This window comes from Barbus barbus, assembly GCF_936440315.1.
Source record: "Barbus barbus genome assembly, chromosome: 21".
NCBI classification, from domain to species: domain Eukaryota; kingdom Metazoa; phylum Chordata; class Actinopteri; order Cypriniformes; family Cyprinidae; genus Barbus; species Barbus barbus.
In genome coordinates, this window is record NC_136749.1 from 20,336,806 (window position 1) to 20,349,698 (window position 12,893).

At 35.1% G+C, this 12,893-nt stretch overlaps 1 protein-coding gene across 1 annotated transcript in view; it reads right to left on the reverse strand.

Annotated features, from left to right (window-relative positions):
- Positions 1–12,893, reverse strand: part of LOC306887475 (clathrin coat assembly protein AP180-like) — a gene marked incomplete at its 5' end in the record, with an annotated part of 45,772 nt that overhangs the window by 3,230 nt on the left and 29,649 nt on the right. Inside the window, 10 exons of the mRNA XM_079445219.1 lie at positions 307–400; positions 681–705; positions 791–1,027; positions 6,166–6,348; positions 6,758–6,829; positions 7,378–7,473; positions 8,307–8,375; positions 8,621–8,701; positions 10,010–10,255; positions 11,397–11,477. Of these exons, the coding sequence (XP_079301345.1) occupies positions 307–400; positions 681–705; positions 791–1,027; positions 6,166–6,348; positions 6,758–6,829; positions 7,378–7,473; positions 8,307–8,375; positions 8,621–8,701; positions 10,010–10,255; positions 11,397–11,477 (1,184 nt within the window). The remainder of the gene's footprint in view (positions 1–306; positions 401–680; positions 706–790; positions 1,028–6,165; positions 6,349–6,757; positions 6,830–7,377; positions 7,474–8,306; positions 8,376–8,620; positions 8,702–10,009; positions 10,256–11,396; positions 11,478–12,893) is intronic.

Below are 12,893 nucleotides of genomic sequence, written 5' to 3' on the forward strand. Positions count from 1 at the left end.
AATCCTGTTCCGTAGAAATGTATATATTGAATAACATATTAAAGTAGGTTGGGGCCAACAGCCTCGTGGGCAGTGCGCCAACATATAATGCCATTGCACTTCAGGTGTCCCGAGATCAGGTCTCGGCTCGCGGACCTTTCCCGATCCCGTCCCCCCTCTCTCTCTCCAGCTTCACTTACTATCAATACTTAAATATCCTATCATAATAAAAAGGCGAAAAAGCCAAAAATAAATCTTAAAAAAAAACATTTTGAAGTTGAAAGACTGAAACATTTTTCAATTGTGTAAGAAAAAAACAAGTGCTACCATCTGAGTGCCAGGTGTGCCCCAGCTAGTAGGGGCGAACTGAGGGGTCCAGTTAGCTCCTCCTGTCAGCTTCTTCTCATTCCACTGGTTGTCCCTGTACAAAACAAATAGCTGTCAGCCAACATAATGTGTGTAAATCATTCTTCTCGGTTCATAAATACAGCTCTAGGGCCACACAAAGAGAACATGATTAAATTGTGCTCCAAGGGAGAGCGAATCAATCAAGCTGCCATAACAGTCTAAATGAATTGTCAATTCGGGTCAGGTTGAGTAATTCATGTCCGTGAAGAGAAGTTATGAATAAGTGACAAGATTAATAGGTGTCTGGAAACAACAGGGACATGGAGATGCACTGCAACAGACACTGAACTTACTTCTTTTGGCTTCCCACCCCCAAGTCTACAAGGGAGGAAGAAACAAGATAAGTCAGAGTCAGCAATGATGGTGTGTAAAATGACTCAGTCCATCATTACGCCATACGTACTTCCGACTAAATTGGCGAGTGAAGTGTCCAAGTCTCCTCCGATAGGTTTGATTGGTTGGGCAGCTGCTGCGGGTGCCATTGTTGGGACCATTGCTGGTGCCATTGCCGGAACCATCGTCGGTCCAGCGGTGGGCACGATTCCAGGTGTCAAAGGCGTGCTCGCTGCAGCCATGGGGGTCCCGCCTGTGCTCTGAGGCGTTATGGCTGGCATCAGAAGGTCTCCTAATCCATCAAACACTGGGGTTGGCACAAAGAAGAGTGGGTTAATCTAGCCAGGATGGATCGAGACCATTTTAGCCTAGACTTGATTTGGATTTACTGTACAACATGTCAGCAATCCCATAATACACTAAATCAGATGTAACAGGAGTAAAACATAAGACAGAAACAATCAAATAAGACATATACACTACCTTTCGTATATTTGGGGTCAGTAAGATTTTTTAATGTTTTTGAAAGAAGTCTTTTAGGCTCACCAAGGTTGCATTTATTTATAAAAAATACAGTAAAAGCAGTAATATTGTGAAATATTTTCACAATTTAAAATAGCTGTTTTCTATTTCGATCTAGGCAGAATTTTAAGCATCATTACTCCAGTTTTCAGTGTCACATGACCCTTCACAAATCATTCTAATATGTTGTTTGATGCTCAAGAAACATTTCTCATTATTATCAATGTTGAAAACAGTTGTGCTGTATAATAGTTTCATGGAAAACGAGAAACATTTTTTTCAGGATTATTTGATGAACAGAAGGTTCACAAGAACAGATTTTATATGAAATTTATCTTGCAATAAAGTCTTTACTTTCGCTTTTCATTAATTTAATGCATACTTTCTAAATAAAGGTATTCCTTAAAAAAATACTTACTGACCCTAAACTTTTGAAAGGTACTATAATAATATATAAAAAATTCAGACCCATACACTTATCCAAACATTCAGGAGGTATTCAAAACTGCATCCAGGAGTGTTCACTACATGCACTGGAAAGTCACAAACTGGCAACACACATCAAAACATCTTTATACACAAGATTTTCATTGCATTACAACATGGTTGGACACATTCTGTCAGGCACCAAAAAATTATCCTCACTGAGGAACCATTCGTACTGGATGAGGAGATGAGCTAAGATCCAACATCTCCCAGTCAGTGACCCAAAACTTTAACCGTAAAGGGTTAGGGCCCTCAAAAAATTTGAAAGTGCTCCAAGTATTTTTTTTTCAGCTTCCAATGACTTAAATACAAATTTTACATTTAAAGAAAAGAAGAAAAATAAGTTTTTACAAATATTTAAAAATGAACACCCTAAAAAAACATGAAAAATTCACATAAAGTATCTAAAAATGTATAAAGTTGAACTTTCTCATCATTTTGAGTGTTATTCACATTAACATAAATTGTATTAATTAAACAAATGGACTAAAATGAATGAATATAACATGATGAAACATTAAATAACATGATGAAACATTAACAAAAATGCAAAAGGTGTTTTCTTCAAAATACAAAAACCATAACTAGGACAAAAAGTGTGTATATATAAAAAAATAAAAAAAAAATAAAAAAAATCACACTGATTGTCAAATAGACCTACATTATGGCACTAGTATCCAAAAACCTTCCAGGCCAACAGGTGTCAGTATTAAAGGGTTAGTTCACCCCAAAATGAAAATTCTGTCATTAATTGAGATGGGTCTGGCTCGAACAGGAAGTAGGTCACCTCCACTCAGTGTTGCCAAGTCCGTGGTTTTCCCTCGGAATTGAGCTACTTTAAAATCAGTTGCCGCGGGTTATTTTTCATGTCCACGGGTTGAAGCGAACCCAATAATGTGATATTTAGCCCCTGCAATGCGAATTTTACAAGGGAAACGCGATTTTGGGGCTTTTTAATTATTATTTGTTTTCAAAGAATAATAACATACAATATTTTATCAAGAAATAACATCAAAAAAGATGTTACAACATAATAATAAATTACAACAAATAGTAGTTGCCAGGGAGAGGTAAGCATAAAAGTTCAAAGACACAAGATACATATATATACACAAGTATACATATCAAAATCAAATAAATAAAGTTCACAAGCTTTCAAAGTTCTTTCTTATTCAAAGAGTCTCTGATACTGTCAATATATATGTATATGTATATATAGTTCAGCCAACAAATCCATAAATTGGGTTTCTTATTAGATTTAGATTAGATTGTTATTATAGATTAAATTTGGTTCACAGTATATGTAAATAAATTAAGTAAAAAACACTGCTCCTCATGGAAAGAAGTAAAAAAGTAAATTTTCCAAACGGAGTGAAAAAGGTCTTAAACACTGAATATTTTCATTGATAAAATTTTGAACTTTACACCATAGTGTAAGTGAATATGTAGAGTGCCAAAATACGTGCAGTTTCCTCATATTCATTGCAGAAAATACAATTTACATTTCAATTTTTGTAAATAATGATTTTCTAAAATCTGTGAATGAGCTTACAAGAAACTTCTTTAATCTTATTTCTACAATGATATTTCTGCGGTAACAAGCACACTTTTCTCCAGCTAATCAATTTTCCATTTAATAAAGAGTTCCAATGAGACAAAACATAAGGTACAGTAACACTTTCTCTTTGAAAAGTAGTATGAATAGCTTTATTATTACTTCACGAAAAACACATTTAACCAACGTAAAAAAAACATTAGTAACATCAAGAGACGCTGAATTGGGAGAATGGTCTTTATCAATACCTAACATGTGAGTACCTGAAGGGATTGAACCAATAACAATTGAGAACTCTCTTTGAGGAACTGGTATTTTACAAAGAGAACGAAATTCATAAGAGTGTTCCTTCTTTGTTTTATAACTGACTAAACAATTTAATATTGTTGTCAAACCAGTTCTTAAAAAAAAAGAGATTTGTGTTTGTATAGAATGTTTCTATTATTTCATATGAAATAGCAATGAAGAGAATAATTATGCTTGAATAGGCTATTAATGACCAAGATAGGAGCATTTGTTTTATTTTTGTTAACTGCTTGAAAATTTGCATTTTCAGCATGGGTGTGTGTAATTTGCATTGTAGAGTAAAAGTATTGTCAAGTTATGTTTATCCCAGACCTTATTTTATTATTTTTTTGTAAAACCCCTTTATAAACTCATGTTCATATTTCATGTTTATTGTTGAACACTTAACAATAAACATGAAACACACAACACTATCATACATTTATTTAAGACACATACTTATTACATTTCAAATTTGCACCTAACATACCTGTACATACTACATTGTATATTTGTATATTATTATTTTTATTATCTGTGTCTTGTCTTGTCGCTGTCATTCTGTTGCACTGTGGAGCTTCTGCCACCAAAACAAATTCCTTGTATGTGTAAACATACCTGGCAATAAAGCTAATTCTGATTCTGATTATAAAAACCCATTGGAAAACCTTGAGGGAACCAACAGAGAACTAGTCTTTACAGTATTAGTCAGGTTTTGACATCACAACTAAAACACTCTATTCTCAGGGAATGCAACTAAAACCTGTTGTAAACCTATTATAAATCTATTATTATCACTTATATGTTATTTTACTGTTCTACTCACTATTTTATTATCCCTCTAGTACAATTTGTACTACATATACTAACACCACATATCACTTTTACTACATTTTTACTCTGCTACACTGCACTGTGTCAGTACATAGTGTTTTACCACACTGGATCCAGGAAGGATTATCTGTTACATTTCTTATTTGGTGTGGAGTATATATCTGTCTCCTGCTATGAAAATATTGAAAACAGACTACCAGTGTGTCAATTTTTGATTTGTATTTACTGATTTTATTCCATTTTATCAGTGATGGTCAATTATTAGTAGCCTACTTAAAGATGTATTATTTCGATTTGTTTCCAGTATTTCAATGGGATTGAGCTGTGTTCGGACCTGAAGCACAAGAAAAGCTCATTTGTTTTTAAAGGCAGTTTTACCCGGACCAACATGGCGGACGCGTCGCGAGTGGAGGTGACGTATTTCTGCTCGAGTGGAGCTCCACTCGCCCAGTATGTCTGCAGCCAGACCCTACCATTAATTAGCCTACTCACCCTCATGTCGTTCCAAACCCGTAAGACCTTCGTACATCTTCGGAACACAAATTAAGATGTTTTTAATGAAGTCAGATAGCTATCTGACACTCCATAGACAGCAACACAACTGAAATATTCCCAGGTCCAGAAACGTAGTAAATACATCGGTAAAACAGTCCATGTGGCTCAACTTCAGTTTTGCGACGCTACAAGAATCCTTTTTTTTTGAAAACAAAAATTTTAGAGAGTATCACAATGCATACGCATGTTTTCCTAAGCGTAAACAACGCTTAATACGCAGATTACGTTCATGAATGTGCTTTTTTTTGTCTTCTTTGCGCAAAAAAAAAGTATTCTCTTAGCGTCGCAAAACTGAAGTTGAGCCACTGATGTCACATGGACTGTTTTACCAATGTATTTACTACATTTCTGGACCTGGGAACATTTCAGTTGTGTTGCTGTCTTTGCAGGGTCAGATAGCTCTCCGATTTCATCAAAAACATCTTAATTTGTGTTCCGAAGATGAATGAAGGTCTTACGGGTTTGGAACGACATGAGGGTGAGTAATTAATGACAGAATTTACTTTTTGGGTTGAACTAACCCTTTACGTCCAAAACCACTGTCAAAGTACCAAGTGCACCTTTTATGAAAAACTATTCCGGTACCAACAACACTAAAACAGGCAATTCATTCTAATGCATTAATGCACAAGATCTGTAACATGGACAAGCAGGGAAAATCCGCACACAGAGGTTAAAGGCTAAAGATGTGCACTGAAATAACAAACAGGGCTAGAACATCCACACCTCCCAAACCCTTTGGTGCGATTGGGTAAAATGATACATGCTGCAAAGCCCTGAGTTCTCTTGCCAACTCACCAATGGCACAGCAGGAGTAAGCAATGAGCCAGATCAGTGCGCAGGGAGAAATTTATCAGAAACAAAGCGCAGAGAGAGATGACAGAAGAATGCGACAGATGATAAAGTCGAGAAAAGCAGTATTACAGTAAGAGAGCAAGAATGGACAGAACACAAAATGAAATGAAAAGGAGAAAAAGCACAGGGAGAATGCATTTTATAAGCACTGCCACATCCTCTCTATATTATTTAAGATGGTCAGCAGATACAGAAGTGCTCATGCAACGCAAAAGTGTGCTGAGAAGCAAGCAAGCCTGAAAGATTCCTCACTGTGTTCAAGAGAAACTAAAAACAGTTTTGTCAAATAGATAAGTATTCATGTTTATTAAGAGTATAATTATCTGTTCAAAACACCTAGTTTGATTTCTTACCTGATGCATCAAAGCCACCAGAGGTCGCTGCGGTGGCAGAGATGCTGTCTGCCGCCGCTGGTGTGGTGCATACTGGCAAAGAGCCAAAGGCATCAAAAGCTGACTCCAGCAGGTCAGCTGGGGCCGAGGATGGCACTAGTGCTGGGGTTGGTGTAACCGTGGGGGCGACTGGTGAAATCAGCCCTGCAGACATCAACCGATAAGATGACAAATCCACCACAAATCCATAGCACACCTTCAGATTCTTAACAGTTCTTAAATATCTAAACAGTTTATTATGGTCCAGCATAAGAGCAATTTCAAAACATGGTGTTTCTGAACTAAATTACTGTTTAAATGTACATAAACTGTTTTTTTTTTACATATTCAAGCTAAGGCTATCAATAAATTAAATGTAACTTATTTAATAATCAGTGTGGTCCAAATAAATTATTTTTTTGGTATTATTTTAGTATTATTTATATACCCCCGGTTTCATAGACAAGGTTTAAGCTAGTCCCAGACTAAAATGCATGGCAGTGCCATATCTAACTTTTCATTTCATCATCAACAAAAAAAGAGCATTTTCCTAATCAGGATATGTGACCCATACCTCCAAGCAGGTCACCTGATGGTGCGCCGGGAGCAGCGGACTGGGTCTCCCCAGTAGTGTCACCAAATGTGTCTATTCCAGAGACAGACGTCCCACAGCGCAGCATGAAGGAGGAGAAGCATTAGTCAGCCTTAAAGCTGCATACACACTGAGAGGGGGGCAGATGGAGAGAGTGAGCCGAGATCATACAACAGGCAACACACTCCCATATCGCAACAAACACTGACACATGGATATGCGATCTGTGTGTCTTCCCACACTTACAATGTACACATGACAGCACAGCATGCATATACACTAAACTCAAACACACACCAAACAAATCTCTCTCTTCCCAAACTCATCATCATCTGCTCACTTAACAGACAAAACAAACAGCAGAAACTAGCCACAATAATGGAAAAACTGGGCTTTGAAACAGCTGGTGTATACTTACCACTTCATAAATTTAAACGTCTATGCTAAGAAAGTGAACTTGAACAAGCTCAGCACAAATGAACAAGCTCATCAAGCTAATATTGTGCAGTCAGGTGCAAAAACCTGGGTTACACCACATATGACATATAAAATCTCTACTGGTCTTCGGGATTGGTGTTTTGTATGAGCGAGTTTAGACACACCAAGGAGGTCCAGCACAGGTCCAGGTTCGGCTTTAGGAGGAGAGACAGCAGCAGCTGGAGCAGCAGGTGTAGGAGCCACTGGAGCAACAAACGAATCTAAATGGAAAAGAGAGAATATGGGGTGATTTTGACATCTCTAAGTAAAATGTAGCTAAAACTAGTAGTTTGGAATGCAACTGTAAAGTATAGTGGAAGTAAGAGAGCATTGGAGGAACATACACAAATATACAATACTAAATAATTAAAGCAATCGTTCACTCAAATATGCATGACTATCGGTCTTCTGCATGAATGGCAAATGGAAGAGAAAACACCATAAAACTATCATAAAAGTGAAGTCATTTAATAGCTTTGTGTGAAAAACAGTTTTGAATCCTCCTTTTACCCGCTGTGATAAAATCATTGACTCAGCAAGCTGGATTTGATCAAATGACTCATTGAAATTACGCATTTACTAAGAGAACAAAGTTTCAGAAATTAATAGAAAATGCTGTAAAAAAAAATGATCTCCTTTTGTGTTATACAAAAGAAAGTAATACAGTTTTAAACAGCATGATGTTAAATGCCAAAATATTCATATTTTTGACAACTATTCCTTAAAGTCATATATAAATAGATTTAATGGTATTATTCAATACTTCAATTTAAAATTTTGTAATTTAATACAAAAATTCAAAACAAATTAAATTATTAGCATAACAATCTGGGTTCAAATTTGACCAAAACAATTAACCAAAATGAAAAATAAATATTAAGAGAAAAATCATTATTATTATTATTGGATATTATTGTTGGATAAAATTATATATTTAGTATTAATAATTTGATTAATTCGTAATAAACCATTTATTTATTCATTATTAATGATAATATAATAATTCATGGTAAAAGACAAAACATGCTCCATTTAGAGAGGCAAGCAAACTCACCAGACAAGAGGTCACCAGTCACACTGGCCTCAGGCAAAGGTGAGGGCCCGCGTGAGACAGCGGGAAGATCTTTCACACCAAAGCAAAGCAGAAAGAGGTAGTGGAGGAGGAAATGTAAGAAGAAGAATCACTAAGGAGCACAAGCATAGAAATGACACAGAGTCGTGCTTTTGAGGGAGCAAACATGCACAAGTCCACGTTCCACTATGAGGACAAACCAAGACGGAGTGGGCCAAAAAACAGATGAGAAAGAAGAAAGATGAGACTAGAAAAGACAAGACGTTCAACAGAACAACGGGAATCAACTCCTGTACCTGCACCAAAAAGGTCTACACTAGGAGTGGTTGCTTTGGGCTCTGTGGAGGAGCTTTGCTCAGGCATAGAATCAAACATATCTATAAACAAGGACACACATATGCATTACGCTTTCAGTCAGTGCATATCAAGACAGCTTCAAGTGAGAAAGAGGAAATACCATTTAGATCTGAAAACATTTTGTTTTGCTTGCTTTTTACCATAACCACTCTGAACAAGTAGCACAACAGACTACTCAGTCTACAAGTGTCAATGCAAACCGCAGCATTGAGATTTGGTCAAGAACACCAGAAAATGACTGCAGGAAAAATGTGGTCACTGCAAATCCTGGATTTTGACAGATTGCAGTGCAATTTTAGAGGCCAAATGTGAATCAGTGACATTGACCACCCCTCTTTATTTGCAAATATAGTCTTATTTTACATTGTTATACAATAGCAATATTTACAATTACAGCTTTTATTTTACAAATATTTTAAATATGTACAATACCGTTCAAAATTTTAGGTGTATATATATATATATATATATATATATATATATATATTCTACCTTATATACTGTATATAGGTAGAATATAGGTATATAGGTAGAATATAGAATTTGGGTAGAATTTCAGTAGAAGGTTGAATTTGGGTATATATATATATATATATAAAATTCTATTATGCCCAAGGCTGCATTTTTCTGATCGAAAACACAGTAAAAAGTACATTTGTGAAATATTATTACAATTTAAAATAACGATTTTCTATTTTAATATATTTAAAATGTAATTTATTCCTGTGATGTCGAATCTTAATTTTTGGCAGCCATTACTTCAGTCTTCAGTGTCACATGATCTTTCAGAAATCATTGTAAAATAATGATTTTAGTGCTCAAGAAACATTTCTTATTATCAATGTTGAAAACAGTCACAATATTTTTGAGGAAAATGTGATTTAGTGATAGTAGAAAGAGCAATTTATTTGATATACACATTTTTTGCAACATTTTGCAACTTTACTGTCACTTTTGATCAAGTTAATGCTTTCTTGCGGAATATTAATTTCTTTAAAACATTTTTTGAACGGAAGTGTACAATTATATTTACATATACAATTAGAGTAATTTTACAGTATTATTGTACAATTACTATATATATATATATATATATATATATATATATATATATATATATATAACATCAAGAATATTATTCAGCGCTGAAAAGGTAGTTAAGGCCATGATTCACAATCCAGAATGACCAAAACATAAAATATAAATCTAAATGAGAGGAATCAAACAAAAGAGAATCTTAATAATGTTGGGGAACTAGCTTAGCAAGTTAATATTGTCATAATGCAGATTAAAGCAAGACAGAGGCAGAATTCCAGCAGAGACATTACCACTAAAGAGGTCTAGTGTTGGCAGAGCCACGGACTCAGCTGTAGCGGATGTGGTTGTGGTAGTGGTGGCGGTGGTGGTGGCAGTAGCGGTGGGAGGAGAAGGGGTAGTTGGGGCCGCTGTTGGCGAGATGCTCGGCTCGGCACTGGTAGGAGACGCTGCGGCAGCAACACTCTCTACCGGCTTCATGGCAAAGAGGTCCAGCTCTGGGGCAATGCTTGAACTCCCCTCGGATGGAGCCCAGGGGTCTTTATTGGGAAGGGTTGGCAGGTGAAAATGGAATGGGGAAGGTTTGTTAAATAACAAAAACTGCAAACAAAAAAAGAAAAGCTCATAACTTCAGGAACACTGAAGTCACAGAAAGAGAGGATGGATTTTACCTTTAAAAGCACACTTTAAGACACCATTAACCTTAGTACTGCAACCACCATTAAAAAATTATTTTGTATAATTATACATACCTCTGGATGCTCTGTCTATAGAGAAACCATTAATTATAAAACAAGAAATACAGTCTGGATGCCATAGGTTGCAGATTTTTAAGTCCTAGCAGTAATGTGGAAGCAGAGCTAAGTTAATGTTACAATAAAAGCACATATAAAGGTAAACGTAAGTCTTTTCATGTTCTATGACACAGTAGCTGCACTATGTAAATACAACCACTAAGCTTCTGCTCTTCAGATTTTTTTAAATAAAAGTTAAAGTTGTTAGAATGAATCACTGATACTGAAAATATACACTGGAAGGGAAATTATAAGATTAATGTGTGCAGCTGAATTATTAGTAAGGTTAACATAGCAGAAAGTTTTCTTGAAAATATTTTGTCCTGTTTTCAAGTAAAGCATCTAAACATCCTTAAAACAAAATAAATTGAGAAGCAACTCGGCGTTCAGAAAATACATCTTGAATTATTTTTATGCATTAAAGTTTTATGCTTAAAACCAAAAGAAAAAAAATACATGCTACAATGTAAGAAAAATAAACAAGATATATTCTCTGAAAGTCATATAATGTTGCTTTTAATGTTTTAAGGATGTATACATGTAAAACAAGACAAAAACAGTAAATAAAAATGATTTTTGCACTGTAAGGACAGAAATCATCAATTGTGCCCGCAGAAAACAGTGTATGTGCTCAGGCAGCTCATGGACAAAATGATTTTGCTGTAACATGTGGGAAAAAGCAGGGTTTATTAACTCAAGCAATGCGAACAAAATTGCATGCATTCTCGCTCACACACACACAGATTGTTGACCATAGCGGTTGCTGGATTTCATGTTTCCATTCAGGCACACACCCATACACACAAACCTTTCATATCCATCCATAAATACATAGGCACACACAAATAAAAAGCAGGGTGGATCTTGTGTATGGATGAGCACCCACCAGATCCGGCACATGCATCGGCAGCAGCTGCAGGGGCCACACCCTCGCTTGGACCATCGCCTGGGGAGGGATCAAATGCGTCTGGCCAGAACCAGACCAACAAAACCCAACAGAGAAAAAGAAACGGGGATGAAGAGGCGATAGATAGAAAGATTACAAGTAAACAGAAACACTCTATACGACCCAAATGGCAGTAAAATATACCAGTGTGGGCTGTATACAGTTGAATTCAGTGTGTCCACACACACACACAGAAGGAAATGAGTCAGGCTGCGTGAAACATCCTGTCAATGCCGTCAGGACCAACAAGTGAGTAAAAGAAAGTGTTTGGCTTTGACAGCATGGTTTCTGTTAGCTAAAGCTGAGGCAGTGATGAACATAGAAGCATATAATATTTCAAACCCCACGGAGACCTGCACATCCAGGTATGAATTAATTCATTTATTAGCTGGGAGAAAAAAAACAGCTTGGGGTTGTTTAACTGCTGGTTGATTTAATTAGAGGAATATTAAATCAACAGACTGCATAGCTTTGTACGAAATGAGCCAACGTCCTATATAACACAGAATTATTTAGCATTTGAAAGAAATGCATTAATTCTGCATAATATTTCTGCATGTACTTTTGTCTTATGTCCAAGCAGTTTCACATTCAAATGTCAAGGTTACAAATTATAGATTTGAATGGAAAACAAATTGTGGATGATTTATTCAGGGATCTGTGTCTGTAATGTTGTGTAAAATTGTTGTGTCTTCCCAGCAGAGTTATTATAAATTAAAACTAAAAAAGAAGAAGAAATATATTAAATATTATATATATTATATTTCTTTATATAATATATACATACATATGTGTGTGTGTATATATATATATATATATATATATATATATAAATAAATGTTATTTAAAATAATATATATATTAAAAATGTTTAACTATTTTATTTTCAGCATTTCTCATTTTCATGTAGTTTAACTTCATGTACTAAAATAATGAAATTTTAAATTAATATTAAAATTAGTACAAACTATATAGACATATTTGGAATGGAAAATTAAAAAAATGTAAAATAAAAATATTTTAAAATATTATAACAGTCTCTCATTTTAAATTAAATAAAAAATATATTTTAAAAATTTTAATTCCATGCTCAATGTGTAATTAATTGGTTTTCCTACATCAAAACATAAATGTTATATTTGAAGAGTTCAGATGCAAAAGCCTCTAAAAGTGCCATCTGAAATTATTTTCATCTAAAATTATAAAATTTTTATCAGGCTCTTGTGTGTGGTTTCAGTCATTTCACTTTAATGGCAATGTATGTCCTTTTCTATGCAATTAAAGTTAAATAACTTAATATAAATATAGGAACCTGATAAAATTGCTCATTTTAGAAGAACATTTCATATGGCACTTAGAGGTTTTTGCATCTGAACTCTTCTTTGGCAGACTGAAACTTGAACTGGCCTGGATTTAAACATTTACAAGGAATCTAAT